Source organism: Lampetra fluviatilis, chromosome 35 (genome assembly GCF_964198595.1).
Source record: "Lampetra fluviatilis chromosome 35, kcLamFluv1.1, whole genome shotgun sequence".
Classification (NCBI taxonomy): Eukaryota; Metazoa; Chordata; class Hyperoartia; order Petromyzontiformes; family Petromyzontidae; genus Lampetra; species Lampetra fluviatilis.
The window spans coordinates 11,210,279-11,232,781 of NC_136309.1; the positions used below are offsets into that span (position 1 = coordinate 11,210,279).

Consider the following 22,503-nt stretch of genomic DNA (forward strand, 5'->3'; position numbering starts at 1 on the left):
AAGACCGAAGACCGACGAGACCGAAGAGACGTAGCACCGAGGGTTCCATTCCATCAGACAGCCGCGATTGCTCTCGGGACCTCCCTTTTATGCTCCCGAGCACGTGGCCTCGCTCCGCCTTCGGCCATGCCCCATTCTGGATCTCACCAGAAGGTTCTCGACCGAGCATCACGTGTCCCTCAAGCCCCCTTTTGGGCCCCCTCGCTACCCTGTCCCGGTCACGTGCCCTCTCGGGTTCATCCAGACTGTCACGTCCTCACTTGCCCTCTCTCTGACCGTCATCAGAACCATGCCCCCTAAGGCCCACTTCCATGCCATGCCGACTCTGGTGCCAGAGAGATGCTCAAGGCGCACAGCTCCACTCTTGTGACAGTCGCTGGCGCTAAACGCCATAGTGACTCCATTTACGTCACTACACATGGAAAAAAATGTTGTCGTACGGCAGTCACTCGAAACATATGATGTTCGGAGCTGGAATGTAGCCAATGGAAATTAAATCTCAGATATAAGAATGTATGTATGTTGAACTTCTTTTGCTCCGCGCATAGCCAACCGCGCTAGTAACCAGATTGAGATGATCAATTCGCCACACTTGAGAACACGGGTGACATGGCGGGTGGCAGTGCCAGCTTCCGTTGTCTGTTGAATCCCCCCTGAGGGGCACCCCGGCCACCTCCACCTAAGCTTGGAAATTCGACGTGGCGTGTTTAACCTCGCCTCACTACTCTCACCTTGCACTGAAGCCTCATGGTAGCACCTAACGCAGCAGCGTCACTGAAAATCTGCTTCGGACACTGAGGTTCTCGGACAGTTACAGTATCAAATCACTATACACGACACTATACTACTATACACTTCACTACTATACGTTACACTACTATACACTTGACTTAAAGCTTTCGTGACTGCAGGAATTCATATTCTCCCTCTCTTTTTCACCTGAAGACGATTGCTTGTGTTGCGATCGAAACGTCGTGATTTTGATTTTATTATTTTTTCTATCTACGTGGCTTTACCGAAAGACCCAAAGAATATTACTATACACTACACTGATATACACTACACTATACACTACACTACTATACATTACACTACTATACACTCCACTACTATACACTACACTGCTATACATTACACTATACACTACACTACACTGTTACAGCCTCACGTCGGTTTCTCGTCTGTCGCCCCCATCGTTGTGGAACTCTCTAATAGCTTTGCACATCCGCAACATCAAATGCACTCTGACTCTCAAGAAACATCTAAAGGCCTCTCTATCTGTGTTGGCTCATGGCTTTCGAGCAGCCCTGAGCTTGGCTCCGCGCCCTCTGAGTTGTTGACTTCTCTGCAAATTCTGGCACATTATGAATGTCATCGTCGTTATCATCATTATTATTAACACGCGAACCACAACGACGGAGGTTGCTGGGTAATGCAGGGCACCACGTGACAGGTCCCTGCAGGCATCGTGTGCCACGCCAATCTTCGTGGGCACTGAACGGCGCTTGCCCCGGTGGTTTAATGACATGGCCCCAGGGAGGCGGTGGGGTGTTTGTCATGTTGATGAATGTCATAAAAGGCAATACGTTGTAAAGTACCGTGGTATGTTATTGATATTGGCCGGAATGACTCGGTGCGGAGAATCGAAAGGTGGTGCGCAGGCAAGTCTCAATCGTAAAGCGCGTGACCGCCCAACGCGTTAACTCACTCCTCTTTTCTCACTCGGATTCATGCGGGTTTGGTGTTCACTCGAAGGCTTCACTCAATGACATCAAAAAAAGTTGAACCCTCGGCCTGCTCGAGTGTGGTGCACGCTTTGTGGCGGCACGGTGCGGAATGTGCTCTGCGTGGGTATCAACAGCAAAAAATAGCGTTGTCAATCAGAGACAGTGAGAGAGAGACGCTCATGCATTGCGTGACCTTAAAAGGTACTTGCCATTTTTTCGTGAAGACATTGAACCTCAACAAAAGCACGCTTGACAGCCTGACACAGCCTGATTTGCTGTTGCTTGCTGCCAAGCTGGGGAATTGGTGTACTTATGCAATCGTGAACTTACAAACTTTTACGTATTAAATGTTTTTAGTGATTCGCCTACCTTTCCTATACTTTGCACTCCTATCGCTTGCTTTTTTTGTATTGTTTGTTGTTATTATAACTTTCTGAGCCCCGTGCCCCGACTGGACATCTGTGAAAAAAAGATCTTCTTAGCCTCATCGGATTTCTCCAGGATAAGTAAAGATTCTGATTGAATAACAACCGAGATCCACGAGGGGAACATGGCGCACGATTTGCGGGAATGCCCCAACCCGACGGCTGCCCAAACCTGGCGGCTGCCCGCACCTGGCGGCTGCCCACACCTGGCGGCTGCCCGCACCTGGCAACTGCCCGCACCCTGCCCACTTTGTCGCTTACGACGCCCGCCACTTTTTACTTCGGACTCGCGTTTGGTTCCCCCAGCCCCGTGCCTCATTCTTCCATCTCTGCAGTGCAACTCCGGGCGTGCGTTGTTACACGCCGCGTCGTACGTACGTATGTTGAGCTTCTTTCAGTGGCTTCCTAATATATCGGAAGGAAGAGCGTTCCAGATGGCCGCAGCAGCGCATCTGGGACCACGGCTGGCACTCCACGTCCCTCCGTTCTAACTTCCAGCAACTGGTGCCATGGTGGTTTCCGGCTCTTGAACCGCTTGTTGTTGCAAGGGCAAGGGTTCAAATCCCAGTTTGGGGTTGAGTGAGCCTCTCGCCCTTCCTGGGCTGCGTACCACTCCACACAAGGTCAAGGTGCAGCCCTGCAATGCCTTGCTTACGCCACTGCTGAAAGAAGGAAGGCGCCTCCACTAGAGGGCGCTCAAGGGAGTCCCTCAAGGAAGTCAATAATGCTCATCCTATTAACTGATGCCCACCATGGAAAATGTGGAATTTCCATTTCTGGCTTAGGGCATTAATCGTGGGTTCGCGATGGCCCATGTTTATTTACATGTGCCTCAGATCTGCAGTCTCTTTCTGTGGAATTCAAATTCTCAAAGGTTACAGTGATGCCCCCGAAAATAATACGAATGTCTCTCTTGTAGCCACCCGGCACAGTAATATAAGATATTCGTTCATGAGAATGCCGCGAATATTGCCGCCGTTATATACTTCAACGCGGACGGCATCGCTTTTCCAAGGACTCGTGCGAAATGAGAAAGCAGAGCCCGCATTCCATCACGACGAGAGAATTCATTCGGTGTCACGTAGCCATTGTGGAAACAGCATTCTGTAACCTCGGTGTCATTTCCACAAACATTGCTCAGCTTTGGCCGTTGGTCAAAAAAGGGCCGAGCAGAGAAATCTCTTGAGGGCGCCGGATCCGGGCTGTGTGGGTGAGTGGGGCGACAAACAGTCTGGCTGAACCGCAGCGTTCAACTCGTGTGCACCCTCGCACCGCCCGGGAGGAGGGGGGGGGATTCTGTAATCTGTATTTGCGGATTTATATTCTGTGAATAGATATCCAGCTCGCAGAGCTCAATGGATTGAGGGCCATGATCGCCAACATCTTTGAGAACTGACAACGGCACGTAGAGATATTCACAGGACACAGACTTTCATTTCCGATTATCACGGTTGGCTACGTACGGTGCGAAAGAAGTCCAACATACATACAAATGCATGTGTGTCAATTATTGTGAGGAAGCAATATATTACCTCTTCACCCGGAGCACTACACGGCAGGGCGAAGAGGCTTAAGTGCCGTGTAGGCTTGAGCAGCCGTACCACTGGATATGTATGTATGTTGAAATTCTTTCGCACCATACGTAGCCAACCGTGCTAATGGGAGGTGCGCGGGAAGGATAACAAACTAAACACAAAAAGTGGTTTTAAATAAATGAGTTTTCAATCTAGATGATTTAAAAGTGCACAGCTCCAGTGGCTTCCAAACATCGGAAGGAAGAGCGTTTCAGACGGCCGCAGAAGGGCATCCGAAAGCGCGCGATGCAGTAACCGTTTTTGTTCGATAGCTCGCCAACAGCCGCTGCTGCTGTGAGGATGAGATCACGTGACGGTTTGTGTTCCTTGAGATCAGCAAGGTCTTGTGGTACATTTGTGGCAAGCACTTTGTGTGTAATGATTGGTACCTGTACAAGTAATGTACACGGCAGGAGGTAAGACAAAGCGCGCTGACGGGTGTGGCGAAGTGTAGTCAAATTCCAGTGCACCGAGACCTAAACTTATGCACTTTTAAATTTAGATTAAAATTTTGATTTAAAACAAATTTCTTTAGAACTGCGTTTTGTGTTTAGTTTTTTGTCCTTCCCCTGCACCTCCGGTGAGTACGGTCGGCTTTGTATGGTGCAAAAGAAGTTCAACACACACGCGTAAAACATACGCGCACACACCATGGCCCCCAGTCCCCAGCAGCCCTGGATCCCTGTTACGCTCGGGGTGTCCCTCGTGCGTGTGAACAATTCCGCGGCCGCTGGGCATCTGAGCAGAAAATCCATTTTCGGGCCACCGTGTTGGATCAGAACGACTCAGTTGTGATGATCCGTAACCATCAGCCACCTTGGGGCCGCACAGGGACAGCTGCCGCTTGGCGGTGCCCTTTCGAATGTGCCCTGAGGTGAGAGAATGAGGTTTAAGGTGCTGCGAGACGCACAGCCTCGGCAAGCGCGCTCACGATGAAACACTTTGTCCGTGCGTGCAGTTTGATTTTAGTTTTTTTTGCAATCTGACTTTTTGAGGTTATTACTGCGTGCACCGGCTTCGGGTTTAATACTTTGGTAGCATCAGTCACAGTTTGTTAGATTGTCCCTTTCGGGCAACACCCTCTTTTTGGGCCACACACAAGGGGCAACATTGTCCCCACAGATGGCTTCGTAGATACGTACGTGCTTGTACAGCAGTGTGTGTGCACGTGACCCACTGGTATGTGCACATGTGTGTGTGTGTTTTTACATTTGTACGTGTGTACACGAGTGTGTTTATAGGGAGCGGTAGTGGACAGGTTAACACGCTGTGCTACAAACCCGGTGGCCCGAGTTCGATTCCCGCTCATGGCCAACACAAGTGAATGATGATCTGAAACGGTCCTGGGCATCCCCTAGGTCGACTCAGCCTCAAATGAGTACCTGGTGTGGTGCGTAAACATCGTCACTTAGGAGACAAAGGCGGCCAGGCGTGATGTTTGCAACCCACCCTCTCGTGTGCTGTGCCGGCCGTCATCGGTGCTCGCAAGCAGAACTTGCCCAAAGAGTCTGTTAAAGGCTATATGGGGGATCTTTGTGTATGTTTCCACAGTATATGAGTGTGGATATGAGTGAATGGTGGAGTGCTTATCGCACTCCATCACAAAGCCAGCAACCCGAGTTTAATTCGCGACCACGGCTAACATGAGCAGCGAGTCATATACCTGAGGCTGTCCTTTGCCTCCCCTAGGTCGACTCAGCCTTAAACCGAGTACCTGGCGTGGTATGTAAACATCGGCATTGGGGAGACAAACGCGGCTGGTCATGGTGCCAATCACAACCACCCCTTCGTTCGCGGCGCCGGCCTGCATGGGCGCTCGATAACAACTCTTGCCCCGACAGTCTATTAAAGGCTATGCAGGGGGTCTTTGTTTGTCCCAGACACTGCCCTCAGGCCCGGATAAGATTGCCACAATGCAGCCGCCCGTGAGCGCTGCCTGTCATCCAGCTGCTCCTCACCTCGTCACGTTACCTTCGTCCGCCCTCAAGAGAGCCGACGAGCAACGGACAACTCTTTTGAGGGTGGACACAAGCACCCGCCCATCGTGGGGCTAAGATCTACCGCTAAGATCTACCGCTAAGATCTACAGTACCGCTAAGATCTACCGCGTAGCGTTACCGCTAAGATCTACCGCTAAGATCTACCGCGTAGAGTTACCGCTAAGATCTACCGCTATGAGTTACCGCTAAGATCTACCGCTAAGATCTACCACTAAGATCTACTGCGTAGAGTTACCGCTAAGAGTTTCCGCTAAGATCTACCGCTAAGAGTTACCGCTAAGATCTACCACTAAGATCTACCGCTAAGATCTACCGCTATGAGTTACCGCTAAGATCTACCGCTAAGATCTATCACTAAGATCTACCACTAAGATCTACCGCTAAGAGTTACCGCTAAGAGTTTCCGCTAAAAGTTACCGCGAGGAGTTACCGCTAAGATCTACCGCTAAGATCTACCGCTAAGATCTACCACGTAGAGTTACCGCTAAGATCTACCGCGAAGAGTTTCCACTAAGAGTTACCGCTAAGAGCTACGGGCCGATGTCTCCCCCCCCCCGCCCATGCTCGCCGTGTCCCGCCGCGTGCAGTCGAGTGGAGCAGCAGCAGCAGCAGCAGCCAGAGCTTCGCGCCGCCCAGCGGGGACTGCGTGCTGGAGGACCTCCGCGTGCTCAAGTGCAGCATCTCCAACCTCCCCTCCGTGAGCCTCGCCCCCTCCACCGTCGCCACCACCACCACCACGATCAACACTACCACCACCATCACCATCAACACTACCACCGTCGCCACCACCACCACCACGATCAACACTACCACCACCATCACCATCAACACTACCACCATCACCATCAACACCTCCACCAACAACACTACCACTACTACCATCACCACTACCACCTTCACTATCAACACTACCACCACCACCATCAACACTATCACCATCAACACCACCACCACCACCATCAACACTACCACTACTACCATCACCACTAGCACCTTCACGATAAACACAACCACCATCAACGCTACCACCACCACCATCAACACTACCACCATCAACACTACCACCTTCACGATCAACACCATCACCATCAACACTACCACCTTCACCATCAACACCACCACCATCACCATCAACACTACCACCACCATCAACACAACCACCATCAACACTACCACCTTCACCATGAACACTACCACCATCAACACTATCACCATCAACACCATCACCATCAACACCACCACCAACAACACTACCACCACCACCATCAACACTACCACCATCACTATCAACACTACCATCACCATCAACACCACCACCATCACCATCAACACCACCACCAACAAAACTACCACCTTCACGATCAACACTACCACCACCACCATCAACACCACCACCACCACCACCATCAACACTACCACTACTACCATCACCACAACCACCTTCACGATCAACACTACCACCACCATCATCAACACCACCACCATCAACACTACCACTACTACCATCACCACAACCACCTTCACGATCAACACTACCACCACCATCATCAACACCACCACCACCATCAACACTACCACTACTACCATCACCACAACCACCTTCACGATCAACACTACCACCACCATCATCAACACCACCACCACCATCAACACTACCACTACTACCATCACCACTACCACCTTCACGATCAACACTACCACCACCATCATCAACACCACCACCACCATCAACACTACCACTACTACCATCACCACTACCACCTTCACGATCAACACTACCACCACCACCATCAACACTATCACCATCACCCCCACTATCAACACCGCCACCAAATGCATAGCAGCCAAACACTCTAAATGCGTGGTGACGTTGATTCTAAATGTGGAGGAAAAAAACGGAGGACCCGAAGAATAATCCACACGACCACGGGTAGAGAGACACGCAAACTTCAAATATACAGGAGGTGTCGGAGTCTGAATTGAACCCACAACCTCCTGTCAGGCGAGGTAGTCAACATCTCGCCACTGTGACACAACGACGTCACGGGATCTTTAAACCCCAATGTGAAGCAGAAGGCAGGCACTATTGTTACATACGTACGCGTGTATGTTCAACTTCTTTCGCACCGTACGTAGCCAACGGTGCTAATCAGAGGTGTGGGGTAAGGACGAAAAAATCTAGATGCTGTATTCATCACGTCCAATGTTCCGTGCGTCACTTCCGCTACTACGCGACATTGGTATCTATTGCCATGTGCAAGAATATAAATGCGTCTACTGTGGGTTTTTGTTGTTGCGCGTGTATGGAGTTTGTTGTCCTTCCCCCGCACCTCCAATTAGCACGGTTGACTACGTACGGTGCGCTCTTGAAACGGTGGGCTTATACCGCCAGCGCCATGCTCCCCGTTCATTGACTTGGTTACGCTGAGAGCACTCCTGCTGACACGCTCCGCAAAGCCTTGATTACTCATAATAGAGGTTTTTGGGTTAGATCGCATAAAATATAAATGTGTCGTCAAACCCACCACCACCCGACACAGTCAACGAGTAAATATGGTCACGTTAACACAACATGCCGATTCGTTACAAGTTCACCACACCGGTGTGAGTGAATCCACAACATTTTACAATTCAAACTCTCCAACACACCGGTGTCCTGAACAAGTAACAAATCGGCATGTTTTGTTGGCGTGACGAACCTTACTAATTGGCTGCGTCACCCAAAAAAAACCTCCTATGGATAATATTGGTGACGAAAGCCGACTAATTTGTTAAACTGTCTTGATTCCTGCTCCCCGTGGCTTGTGAGCTACGGAGAGACAGCGAGCGAGCAGTGCGGTGCAGACGCTCTCCGGTAGCGCCCTCTTGTGCCGTCACCCTCCGTTTTGCCCGGTGGCCCCAACATCCCCCCGCTTGCTTTGCCATGTGTACGTACGTGCGTGCGTACGGTTGGGAATTCTTTCGCACCGTACGTAGCCGCCCGTGCTCATCGTAGGTGCCCACGACCGCTGTACGGGAGTGGAGGCGGTTCCTGAGAGAATCCTCCTGATAAGAGTGACGCATTCTTACATCACGTGTTGTGTTGGAAAGGCAAGGGGAAACGTCTGCCACAGGCACACTAAACTAGGACTCACTATTTTTATTTTACCCTGTAATGTACGTAATGCCGGAGGGTTGTGAGAAAGAAGTTAAGAGACTGTGGCCACGATGATTACCCTGCATTTTTGGTCGTGTTTCACAGATATTGGGGGTCGTAGCAGCGATTGTTTCCGGCAATTTCCACCCAAAAAAGTATCTCGTAGACACGAAAACACACGTCGCTGGAGATGATGGGCCAGGGCAGCTATCAGCTTGGCTGTGATGTAAAAACCCTAAAAAAACTTTTTATTTAACCAGGTAAGGCCCACTGAGCTATATAGCTGTTTTTCAGAAGTGACCTGGCCACAAGCTCAACGAAGTAGCTTATCACGTGGAAATGCAGCGAAATATTCCAAACGCGTGATGTTGATTCTATATGTGGAGGGAAAAACCGAACGACCCGTTGAAAAATCCACGCGACCACGGGGAGAGAGAGAGACACGCAAACTCCAAATATACAGCAGGCGTTAGGGTCAGGAACGAACCCACAACGTCCTGCATACCAGGCGAGGGAGTTAACATCTCCTAGCCACCGCGGCTGTTAGTGGATTCTAATTTCTAGAAGATCGCGCGACGTTCCCACTGCCGTCCTCGTCGTAATGCAGTGCGGCGAACGAAGATCGCCTCCTCGTGCGGCGAACTCCGAATGGTTTAAAAAAAAAACGCACCACGTTTAAGACCTCGGGGAGCAAGCTGAAGCGAGGCTGGTCGATACGTCTCCCCAGCGTTTGCATCTTTACAACCCATTAAATTACCGGAGACGTTTGAATAATTGTGCCGTATTGTACACGCGGTGCCGCGGTGTTCGCCCGAGGCGCAACAACGCGCCGATTTGTCAATTTAAATAAATCTGTTGAGTCGGCCATAGCACGTGTAGCGCTTGAAGATGAACTCGGCCGCAAAGCAGAAATTATGTGTAAACAGGGGAAGGCTTTGGGCAGAGAGAGAAGGCGGATGCCCTGAGCGACGCAACCGGGGAACGGCGTTAATCGCCGCTCAGTGCAGTATCCACTCACGGGGAACTGATCACGTTTCACATGTCTACAATCGTGCCCGAGTTTGCAGGGCATGGATTCTGCAACTGCGCGACAATCGAGACGATCGTTCCGGTTACCTGCGCTGACTGCGGTTCACCAGAGCCAGACCGTGGATCACGTGATCCCATACTGTCCTCTGAACCATTGATTCACAGACCGTGGATCAGCTGATCCCACACTGCACCCTGCACCGCCAATTCACAGACCGTGGATCAGCTGATCCCACACTGCACCCTGCACCGCCACTTCACAGACCGTGGATCAGCTGATCCCACACTGCACCCTGCACCGCCACTTCACAGACCGTGGATCAGCTGATCCCACACTGCACCCTGCACCGCCAATTCACAGACCGTGGATCAGCTGATCCCACACTGCTTCCCGCAACGCCGATTCAGAATCGCCGCACGCGCGCGACTCTCGTGTACATCCCAGCAGTGCTCCAGAGAGGGCTTGAAAGATGATGTTTACCACAGCTAAGTCTGTTCTCCCGTAACACCGTGTCTTTCCATATCGCAAATTGGATACATTGGATGTGATGAATGTATTAGGGATTTTTTAAAAATATACAATGCGGATGCGAATTGGATATGATGCAATCAAGTGCACTGAACGACGTCTCGTGAGTAGGAATAAGCGGTTGCAAGGACGCTACCTCACACACGTCAGTATTTGTTCAGCCTGTGTCCGTAATCTCACGTGTTATCAGGGACTGTGCTTTACGCGTTATAGGTGAACCAAGAGCGTTGTTTTTTAGTCTTTTTTGGTTTTTTACAAATAAATATTCACACACCTGAGTCTTACATCGTGCCCACTGCCCCCCATAATGTTTAGGCAACTTGTTGACATCCTTGTTTTTGAAGCTGTAGTTTCTGACGGACGCTCAATCCAGCAGTAAAACTCCAGATTATTTTTATTATTTCTTCTTCTCCTAACTTAACTTGTCAGCTCCTATTTTTCTCGAGTGATGAGTGACGCTTTACCAATATAGAGCCTGCAAAGCCCACCCCAAGCTACGTGTCCGTGAGAATTGTCGGCAGCGTCGGTGAGCAGGGTGCTCGTGGCGGTAGTTCGCCCTGTGCTCAGTCCCAGCGTTGCCGACAAACCGTCCGGGACGTTTCCCATCGTGTGTGGCGGTGGTTTCGCGCCTCCCATGAGCACGGTTTGCTTCAATGCTGACCGCCAACTCGTCTGTGAGCAAACACTCAATTTATGGTCTCAGATTGCAGCATCACGACCTCAAACTGCCAGAATCTGGGATGGCCCCGGGGTCCAAGGTCCCAACTAAAGGCCCTGCATCGTCGCCTAGCATCTCATCACCGCGGTGGCGAGATGTTAACGAACTCGCCTGGTATACAGGGGGTCGTGGAGCTTGTGTGTCTCTCTGCCCATGGTCGCGTGGATTTTTTCTCGGGGTCCTCCGGTTTTTCCCTCCACATTTAGAATCAACATCACGTGTTTAGAGTCTTTGGCTGCTGTACATTTCCACGTGATAAGCCACTTCGTTGAGCTATCAGTTGTGGCCAGGTCGCTTCTGAACAAAATATCAATATAGCTCAGTGAGCCTTACCCAGTAAAATAAAAAAAAATTGTTTAGTTGACTATTGTTCAATATTTGGGGGGATTAAAACAACATTAAGTCCTGACTTTTGTGCCTCGTTTGTTGTCCTTCCCACGCACCTCCGATTAGCACGATTGGCTACGTACGGTGCGAAGGAAGTTCAACATACATACGCACATACGTTTCACGTGCTTACGTGTCCGTGTGCGCGCGTTCCTTCCAACAGGGCGTCCCGTGCTACGTGCGCGTCTCTGCCTATAACATGAAGGGCTGGGGACCCCCCCAGTGCTCCGTCCCCGCCTTCGCCATCCCCTCAAGTGAGTCCCCGCGTCTCTCCCCCTCCGCCTCGCTCGTGGAGCCGCCCGCTCGGCTTCGTGCGCGCTCGCTCGTCACGCACGGCTCGCTCGTCACGCACGGCTCGCTTGCCGTGGACGTAACCACGACACCTCGCACGGTCTCGTCGAGGTGCGCGAACCGTCACGCCAACTCCCGGTCATCCTCGCTGCAGCCGCAGCGGCTTTTGGCGAGCCGTCGAGCAAAGACCCTCGCCGCATCGCCAAACTTTCAGTATGCTCTTCTGCGGCCGTCTGGAACGCTCTTCCTTTTGATATTGGGAAGCCACTGGGAGCCGTGTACTTTTAAATCCAAGTTGAAACCACATTTCTTTAGAACTGCTTTTTGCGTTTAGTTTCGAGGGAAAGGAGGAGAGGGAAATGATGGTGGGGGAGGGGGGCAGGCGGAGATCACGGAGCCACTCGCTGGGACGAGGCCCGGTCCTGAGTCACGGGAACTTGGGTTCGGCTGCCCCGGTGCCGCCTAGGCCAGTGGCCACCTCGTCCCCTTTGACCCAAACAGGTCAAATTAATCTTGATTTGAAGCTTTCGTGACTGCAGGAATCCATACTCTTTGGTTCTTTCAGTATAAAATACATTTTTATTTTATACCTACGTGACTTTACCGAAAGAACCAAAGAGTATAGGTCAAATTAAACTGGGCCAATGAACAATTGAGCTCACGTCGTGGAAAAGGACGAGAATTTGCCAATTACATCGCCTAACCCCTCCCCCCGCACGCCGCCCCCCCCCCTCCCACCCCGTGGCACCACCTCCGGCCCTTCTTAACCGCAGTCATTTAAAAATGACAGCAAATTAAAAGCGGAGGCCTTTGCCGTGCTGACCTTTTGTGTGGCACAGTTGGAAAGGTTAATCTGATCGGACCTCAGCGGTGCGTGCGTGGGGAAGTAGAGGCTGAGGCGTCGGCACAATGCAATTCCGTTCCAGCGACGCGCGTTCATTTCCGAATCCCACGGTGCACACGCACGCCCACCCGTCGGTGGACTCTATCCGATGCCGATCGTGGCCATGCCCCCGAGGTCGACTCAACCTCAAATACCGGGCGCCCGATGATGTCACGCACGCACGACGTTAGCGAGCGGGGGAGGCGAAGGCGGCCGGGCGCGGTTTCAGCTCGCACCGAATACGTGAGAGCCAGGCCATTACGTGCCGGCCGTCATGGTCCAAAATGTTCCAAATTTGAAAAATGACACCGCAAATGACTCATTTGGGAAATTGACTGAGCAACCATCGCCCGCCCCCGCTACTGCAAACACTTGGCAGGACCCTGGTAGTAACGATATATCATGCTCGCTTACAGCGCTGAATGGGGGACCCTTCCTCCCGGTGTGAGTAGAGTTCAAGCCAATCGCCTTACGTGGGGGCCACGTCACCGCTCACGACGGTGAACCGCTCATCGCTGGCGCATTCACCTGTCAGAGAGAGACGGTCTCTCCTGACAGCTGTGGCAGTCGCTACAGAAATGGCTCACGGGAGGGAAGAACGACGACACACGTCACCGCTCTACCCCGGCTCCACCGCCATCGATTGCCGGCCTCTAAGAGGTTTTTTTACGAGCGGAGCTTGCCTCCACTCCAGCCGGAGGAGCGCACCATCGGATCCGCGCGAAACTTGCGATGGCTCCGAGGTGAGCGCCGTGACGGAGCGATGCGGCCGTCGCCGGGAACGCCGTCGTCGGTGGATAACGCTTGCGCGAGGACGAGGCCGCGGAATTGCCAGTGCTACGTTGGGTACGCGATGAGCGACACTCAACTTCTTTCTTTCGCACCGCACGTAGCCAACCGTGCTAATCGGAGGTGCAGGAGAGAAGGAAACTCTCCACCCTTGCCTCAGCATCGTCATCCATCCCTCCACCACAATAGCCATCAACCCTCTCCACCCTTGCCCGTCCCTGGCAATGTTTGTCCAGTGTTGTGCGGGCGTATAGACTACACCCTGCTTACTGATCTCTATTTGTGCGTGTGTGTGTGTATTAACGTGTGTGTGTATATATTAACGTGTGCGTGTATATATTAACGTGTGTCTGTGTATACTAACGTGTGTGTGTGTATATATTTTTGCACTCAGATTGGCGCGAGCTGGAGTGCCTGCCGGCGCGAAGCCGGGACCGCACGGAAGCTCTGGACCAGCTCCTGCGGCAGCTGAAGCTCACCTGGCAGTGGGGGGACACGCAGGGTGAGAACAACGCGGCCCCCCTTTACTGGGGGCCGTAGGGGGCTCCCTACACACAGGGGGGCTCGCTACACACACACAGGGGGGGGGCTTTCTGCACCAAGCATTGTCCATAGCCCCCGTTGGCCCGTCCCTGTGAGCGATGAGGAGGTCACGACCCCTATTTGCCGGGCTCGGTGTGACCCAGCCGTGTGTCAGCATCGGCACCGGGGAGACGCGGTTAGAGTTGACTTTGTTGAACCAGGTGAGGGCTCGGGAGGCCGGGACGCACGTATGTCGAACTTCTTTCGCGCCGTACGTAGCCAACCGTGCTGATCAAGAGGTGCGGAACGAATCTCAATTGCGAGCGTGGACCGGGGCTGTAGCGTGCCAGCGGAGAGCCGCGACTGCTCTGCAGTGTAACCCCAACGGAGGAGAGGTGACCGCTTGTGGCTTCGGGCCGTACAGCAATCTCCGCGCGTGTCACGCCCAGCTCAATACGTGCTCGCGAGCAGCCTAAATGTATAATTTTCATACAATTTGCGGGAAGTATTTTTGTTGTTTGTTATTGAACAGGAGTCCATTACAAAGCGCAGGAAGTATGGGAGTACAGAGGCCTGTTGCCCCCGGGGTAAGGGGAGGGAAGGGGGCGCGATTGGGCTCACTGCGACGCCAATTGGCATGAGCCGTTAAAAGGGTCTATTTAACAGGCACGTAGGTCACGTGATTGTAAATGTGCCGTGAACACCGACCCCTCGAACTCGCAACCGGGGGTGCTGAAGGAGCAACTCGTTGGCACGTTTTGTTCCACGAGACAAACCTTTGCAAATCGGTTGTGTCGGGTGGAGGTGGGTTTACGACACATTTAAATTCACGCGATCTAACATTTTAAAAATATAAACTGTATCACGTTAAAGCAGGGGCCAGCACCCAACATAACAAGCAGAGCGACTTTTTTAGAATTCGGTGACAAAAAAAAAGCCTCGATATTTCAAAAGCCTTTAAGAAAGAAGTTGATAGCCCTTAAGGAAGAGAGTTACCTTTAAGTGTCTCTTCAGAGTCAGTGTAGACCAGGGATCAGCATCCAAACTAACAAGCAGATAATTTTTCTTCAAATTCGCAAATAAAGAAAACCTTCAATATTCCAAAATCCGTGATGCACTGTGGTGGTGAATACGAGAGACGGTGGCTCCTAAATAAACAACGGCCACGAAGCCAGTCCCTAAGGAGACGCCGCACGCGACTCCAAAGCCGCTCGCAGCCGCCCCCCTGTGGCTCAACGATCTGACGGATCTCACGCGCGCTCCACGGCGCTTGAATCAGTTCCAGTCGGCACGCGCCCGCTGGGGTGCAACATTCGAGCGGCGACGCGGGGGTCGTTGTCTGCGATCGCTTTTATTGATTAATCCGCCTCCCGCCCGTCGCAACAGCGAACGCGAAGCTGCAGGCTGCCGGCCGCAAGCATTCCGTCTCCAAGAGCCTCAAGCACCTGTTCCACTCCAACACCAAGTTCGTGAAGAGCATGAAGAGGTGAGGCCGCGAGGGTTTTCTTCCGCGTGCGCAGCAGCTCACCTCTTCGTTAACCGCGTCTCGTCGCAATGAAGCAGTGAAAAGCACAGCAAGATAATTTGAAAAAACCGCCACCTTTTTCTAATTTTCTTGCTCTGGTTTTCACACCTGATGATGATTGCTTGTGTTGCAATCGAAAACTCGTGAGAACTTTATTGTTTTATTTGTATTATTTTATTATTTCCATTCTACGTGACTTTACCGGCTAAATTAGTTACGCTTCACGATCGTGTTGTCCGTGGGGTGGATTCGTCGCCAGTCGGATGAACCGTGCTTGTGAATAAAACCAACGCGACGTCTCTGCGCGCGCCGGCTTGATTACGAGCCGCTGTGCCTGGTCTGTGTGTGTGTGTGACTGTGTGTGTGTGTGACTGTGTGTGTGTGTGACTGTGTAACAGAGGGCTGTGCCTGGTCTGTGTGTGTGTGTGTGACTGTGTGTGTGTGTGTCTGTGTGTGTGTGTGGCTGTGTGACAGAGGGCTGTACCTGGTCTGTGTGTGTCTGTGTGTGTGGCTATATGTGTGTCTGTGTGTGACTGTGTGTGTGTGTGACTGTGTGATAGAGGGCTGTACCTGGTATGTGTGTCTGTGTGTGTCTGTGTGTGTGTCTCTGTGTGTTTGTGTGTCTGTGTGTGACTGTTTGTGTGACTGTGTGTGTGTGTGTCTGTGTGTGTGTGTCTGTGTGTGTGACTGTGTGTGTGTGTGTCTGTGTGTGTCTGTGTGTGTGTGACTGTATGTCTGTGTGTGTGTGTCTGTGTGTGACTGTGTGTGTGTCTGTGTGTGTGTGTCTGTGTGACAGAGGGCTGTACTTGGCATCGGTGTTTTTCGACGGGGACAGCGTCCTCGTCACTCAGGAGGACCAGCTGCCTGTGCTGGAGGTGGACGACTCCTGCTCCAGCTCCATCTCCCAGGACTTCCTGTGGTTCGCTAAGGTGAGAGATCATCAGAGTCAGAATGTTTATTTATACTGGAGGAATCCGATCAGCTATAAAGCTCTTTTGCACAGATGTCCTGTCGTTTCACCCATGGCTCCCCCAGATCGTTCAAGCCAAATAATAATACGACTTTCATTTTATATAGTGTCATGCCAATAACATCCCACAATGCTGTACATTGATATTTAAGGGGACCAAATCTAACATACAGCTACTACCAAGCGAATGAAAACCCATCTCCCAAGCAAAATCAACAAAAGAATAAACAAATTAAGAAATGGCAACACAAACGAAAAGCACGACGTCGCACTAGGGGCGGAATGTCGCATCGATTCGTATCGATGATCAAGTTTGTGGTACGGGTGTCGGGTGACGTGCGTACACATTTAATTTGTGCTTCACACAGGGGAACAAAAGGCTGAAAGGTGAGCGAGTGTGGAAGAGGAGCACACGGAATAGAGAACAGACTCAACGGTAGAGGGACCACGTTGACTGGTTACGTAAATTAAGTGAGCTGGGAGGGTCGATGCCGCTCCGTTTTAAACGGAGCGGCAGTCCACGGAGGGGCGGAATGCTCCCAAGAGGGACTCCACCACGGACAAAGAGTAACGAAACTGGGTCACATGTCGAGTGCTAAATCGATTGCGGCATCGCAGGACCGTGAGAGGTGGGCCGATGGCTTCATCCATCAGTGGATAGATCACGGCCTATGACGACAACAAAGCTGTCCAGCCACTGGATGGCTGGTGCAGGCCCGGACGTGGGGAGATCTCTCTCGGTGTATGTGAATGCGAATTCCGCGGCCATCAAGCCGCGTGGCCGCCCTGCCACCCCGCCACCCCGCCACCCCACCACCCTGCCACCCCACCACCCCGCCACCCCGCCAACCCGCTCACGCTCGGCTCACGGCGCTGCTGCCTCGGTGCCACTTGCAGGTCTCGTGCATGTGGGACGACGTGGACTGGCTCCGCCACAGGGTGATGTCGTCGCTCTCGTCGTGCTCCTCTGCGCTGCAGGCGCGGCAGAAGATCCTCGTGGCCGTCTCGCACATGCAGGTGAGGGGGGTGCGCGGGGGTGGTGGGGTCAGGGGTCATCGCTGGCTATCGTATGTGCCGCTCGTTAACAGCACTTGCCCCAACAGTCTGTGTAGGCTCCACGAGGAAATCTTTGTTAAGAGTAAAAACCACTCATGTTGAACTTCTTTCGAACTGTACGTGCGTCCGTGTACGTCATCAGTTTTTTCTTTCGATCCCGTTCCGACGGTGTTCGGCAAGATGCACGGAGGGCCGTGCATCTCAACGCTCAACCACGGTCGCGGTTCAGTCGGTCAGCGTGCGAACTTCACGAGGTGGCCCCTAAAGCGGCGGGCGGCGCGTTTGCGAAAGCTCGGGAGAGGGGAGGCTGAGGATGACGCGCGAGAGCTTGTGCCCCGCAGGCGGCGCTGGGCGTGAGCGACCTCGGGCGCGCCTACCTGGAGCCGCTCAAGGATCGGCACGGCAACGCGGTGCTGCTGACGCTGCGCGAGGTGTCGGAGCCGCTGCAGCACGCGCCCGGCGGCCTGCGCTGGCAGCCCGTGTCGCGCCTGCTCAGCCAGCGCAAGTCGCTCTCCACGCCCGAGGAGCCGTCCGCGCTTGAGGCCCTCATCATCACCCTGCAGGTAGCCGCCAGCGCCGCCGCCGTCGCTACGGGAACGGTAACCGTGCCAAGCGACGCCGGTTCTCCCAGCGGTGGGAACGTTCGTTCCCCCCAGCTTGGAACAAACTTTGGGGAAGTATCGGTTTCCCTTCCTTGATTCGGCATGGCAAGAGAGTAATCTTTCTTCACGTGTATATAAGTATATGAATATACCCATGAAATTTACGAATAAAAGCCATAATTTTAAAACCGCTTTATAAACTTACGTGACCCAGTTGCTTGTTTTAATTTCAATGGCATTTGGCTTTTTCCTGCCAACCATTTGGGTCCTTACCATGACGAGAACTGAGCAGAACAGTTGTTCGTGGGCAGGAACAAATATTCACTTCCCTTGGAAAACCGAATATTAATTTACACGGAGATGAGCCGCGGAATCAGTCAGGCCTTCCTTTCTCTGAGCCGGGAGAAAATGATGATTGACTTGGGACAACGTGAAGTCAGGAAAATAGCGTGGGCCCTGTCACCTTATACCCAGGTCCCTGCTGACCTCACAGAAAACGTCCTGCTCTTGGGGGTTTGCTGATTGTTGTCATTTTGAGATCAGCTCGGCGCTAAACTTCGGACAGCAGAGCTCTGGCGGGTGAGCAAATGGGAGAGGTTTGAAGCTATTTGGCTGCAAGTCCCCTGTGCAGAGCCCTAGCGTGCGTCTGCCTTGGCTAGCTGAGCTCATCCTTCCGTCCCGTCGATGCGTCCACAGGAGAAGGTGTCGTACCAGCGCATGAGCAGCCAGCTGCTGGAACCGGGCCTTTACCTGGGCTACCTGAAGCTGTGCAGCTCTGTGGAGCAGATCAAGGTGCTCGTGACGCAGAAGATGCCAAACATGCTCTGCCACTCCAAGATCCGCGACAACCCCAACGTGTCACGGTGGGTGACCTCGGCGTGGTGGTTCAGTCGCAGTGGGAGCCACTCTGCTTTTGGATTTGCCTGGCAGTGAGGCATTGCTTGCCAATATTCACCCATTCTAAAAAATATGTATTTTTCTTACCAGGTAAGGCCCACTGAGCTGTATAGTTCTTGTTCAGAAGAGAGCTGGCCACATACGACAGCCCAATGAAGTGGAAATTGATAGCAGCCAAACACTCTAAACGCGTCATGTTGATTCTAAATGTGGAGGGAAAACACAGAGGACCCAGAGAAGAATCCACGTGACCACGGGGAGAGATGCACGCATCCTCAAAAATATACAGCAGGCGTCAGGGTCGGGATTGAACCCACGAACTACTGTATACCAGGTGAGGGAGTTAACATCTCCTAGCCACCGAGCCGCAGTGGAGACTTCAGCCGCTGCAGTTGGACCCCCTCCAGCACACACCCACGCACGCAGTGGTGTGCTCCGTGGTGGTCTCCCTCTGCGGTTAAAAGTGTCGTGCGTGCGTGCGTGCGGTGTCCACCAATCAGGGAGGAGTGGGCGTGGCTGCGCAGCGTGGGCGGCCCGGGCCCCGCGGCGTGGAGGGGCGAGGGCCACGAGGCCGGCCCGCAGGCCGTCTTCCAGCAGCAGCTGACGGCGGCGGTGCCGGCTCTGCTCACGCGCATCAACGTGTCCCTGCAGCAGGTGAGGGCGGTGTCCGAGTCGAGACTCCCTCCCAGTGGGGGCTGCTGTTTGGACGAGCTTGCACGTGCTCGGTGAATGGGAGCGCATGGTCGCCGTCCACGCCACCAGAGGCCGCTGTTTCACCGGAGGAGAAAACAAATCGATGCTTCGAGCGACAATCCTAAATCATGACACCGACTGTTAACTTTTATTATACCAGGTAAGGCCCAATGAGCTGTGTAGCTCTTTTTCAGAAGTAACTTGGCCACAAATGATAGCTCAACAAAGTGGCTTATCACGTGGAAATTTCTAGCAGACAAATACTCTAAACACGTGGTGATGTTGATTCTAAATGTGGAGGTAAAAATCAGGGAGGACCCAGAGAAAAATCCACCACGGGGAGAGAGACACACAAACTCCAAATAAACAGCAGCAGGCATCAGGGTCAGGATCGAATCCACGACCTTCTGCACACCAGGCAAGATAGCTAACATCTGGCCCCTTCCAAACACCACGGCGGGTTTTCCACTCGCAATCCAGGTCACAGCAATCTCCTTGCGACTCAAATGGGGATTCAAGTGGTGCTCATCTCCTGTTGACAGCCCTCCAGAGCCAATGGCGGAAATTCCACTTTCTCGTGGCAGGAGTGAGTCTATCCATAGGCCAACTGCTGTTGACCTCTCCCCAAGGTGGTACTCGTTTTGTCGACCCCTGAGCAATGATGAGCTGAGTTGACCCCCCCCCCCCCCCCGCCTGGCCTTCCACTAATACCCCCGCTTCACGCGGCGCTTTCGGATGCGCTTCTGCGGCCGTCTGGAACGCTCTTGCTTCCGATATTAGGAAGCCACTGGGAACTATGCACTTTAAAATCAGCATCTAGGTTGAAAACTGATTTGTTGAGAACTTATTTTGTGTTTAGTTTGTTGTCCATCCCCCTCACCCCTGGTTAGCACGGTTTGGCTATGTACAGTGTGAAAGAAGTTCAACGTACATAGACTGACACAGAGATCCATAGACTCACACAGAGATCCATAGACTCACACAGAGACCCATAGACTCACACAGAGACCCATAGACTCACACAGAGACCCATAGACTCACACAGAGATTCATAGACTCACACAGATACATATAGACTCTCACAGAGACCCATAGACTCACACAAAGACCCATAGACTCACACAGAGACCCATAGACTCACACAGCGACCCATAGACTCACACAGAGACCCATAGACTCACACAGAGACCCATAGACTCACACAGAGATCCATTGACTCACACAGAGATCCATAGACTCACACAGCGACCCATACACTACTCACACAGAGACCCATAGACTCACACAGAGACCCACAAACTCAGAGACTGATAGTTTGTTGTTCTTCCCCCGTGCTTCTGATTAGCACGGTTGGCTATGTATGGTGTGACATAAGTTCAACATACATCCATAGACATATATATTTACATCTCCAGTCACAGTCATCGTCTGGGCACAACTCCCATCACTCTGTGCCATTGGGCACGGGGGGGTGCCGAATCGACTCTCCCGTCGTGGGAATGCAGCGTTCGTGTTGGTTCTGCGCAGGCGAGGGACTTCCGCGTCTACACGCAGGAGGTGCTGGAGCTGAGCCACGGCGTCTCCTTCCTGCTGCTCATGCCGCCGGCGCACGCCGTGTGCACCGCGCCGGGCCAGAACCCGTACACGCCGCACGCCGGATTCCTCACGCTGCCGCTGCAGATCTTCGAGCTCGGTACGACCTCCTCGCTCCCGCGGTTCACCGCCACCCGGGGGGGGGGAGGGGGGGGGAAACACCGCAGATGTTTTCACGTCGTCAGATCGTGGACGACGAGCAAGGTCGTGTTTACGATAATGAAAATAAAAAACCATGATGCAGATGTATGAGACGCCCGTAAACAATGGACCTCAGAGCGCCGTGCGTGTAAAAGGAGCAATATCATGGAGAAGTAACCGGGGAGAGAAAGACTAAAAGGGATGGAGAGCTAAAGAGAGAGAGGAGGCCACCATGTCAGACACGTGGTGGGGTCACGGCCGGGACTTGGAAGTCTCCATCGACTGCGAGTTCCTGACCTCAACGGGGCAGGGAATCCCAGAGCCTGGCCACCATGCAGACAAAAGCCGCGTGGTCTCCCCAGCGTCAAAGCCTGCAGCGTGGTCACCACGCGGAGTAGTGAACAATTAGTGGATCTCAGAGATCCCAGTGGAGGAACGTGTGGCTGCATAGTGGAGTGTGTGGCTGGATAGTGGAGTGAGTGGCTGGGTAGTGGAGTGTGTGGCTGGGTAGTGGAGTGTGTGGCTGGGTAGTGGAGTGTGTGGCTGGGTAGTGGAGTGAGTGGCTGGGTAGTGGAGTCAGTGGCTGGATAGTGGAGTGAGTGGCTGGGTAGCGGAGTGTGTGGCTGGGTAGTGGAGTGTGTGGCTGGGTAGTGGAGTGTGTGGCTGGGTAGTGGAGTGAGTGGCTGGGTAGTGGAGTGAGTGGCTGGATAGTGGAGTGAGTGGCTGGGTAGTGGAGTGTGTGGCTGGGTAGTGGAGTGTGTGGCTGGGTAGTGGAGTGTGTGGCTGGGTAGTGGAGTGTGTGGCTGGGTAGTGGAGTGAGTGGCTGGGTAGTGGAGTGAGTGGCTGGATAGTGGAGTGAGTGGCTGGGTAGTGGAGTGAGTGGCTGGATAGTGGAGTGAGTGGCTGGGTAGTGGAGTGTGTGGCTGGGTAGTGGAGTGAGTGGCTGGGTAGTGGAGTGAGTGGCTGGGTAGTGGAGTGAGTGGCTGGGTAGTGGAGTGTGTGGCTGGGTAGTGGAG

General features: G+C 52.9%; 1 protein-coding gene across 9 annotated transcripts in view; it reads left to right on the top strand.

Annotated features, from left to right (window-relative positions):
• ANKFN1 (ankyrin repeat and fibronectin type III domain containing 1) overlaps positions 1-22,503 on the top strand; it is a 270,247-nt gene that overhangs the window by 242,758 nt on the left and 4,986 nt on the right. For all 9 annotated transcript variants that reach the window (XM_078872935.1, XM_078872933.1, XM_078872932.1 and 6 more), the window contains 10 exons: positions 6,314-6,423; positions 11,689-11,779; positions 13,883-13,990; positions 15,397-15,496; positions 16,332-16,464; positions 17,403-17,522; positions 17,903-18,124; positions 18,860-19,026; positions 19,561-19,714; positions 21,281-21,446. In XM_078872935.1, the coding sequence (XP_078729061.1) occupies positions 6,314-6,423; positions 11,689-11,779; positions 13,883-13,990; positions 15,397-15,496; positions 16,332-16,464; positions 17,403-17,522; positions 17,903-18,124; positions 18,860-19,026; positions 19,561-19,714; positions 21,281-21,446 (1,371 nt within the window). The remainder of the gene's footprint in view (positions 1-6,313; positions 6,424-11,688; positions 11,780-13,882; positions 13,991-15,396; positions 15,497-16,331; positions 16,465-17,402; positions 17,523-17,902; positions 18,125-18,859; positions 19,027-19,560; positions 19,715-21,280; positions 21,447-22,503) is intronic.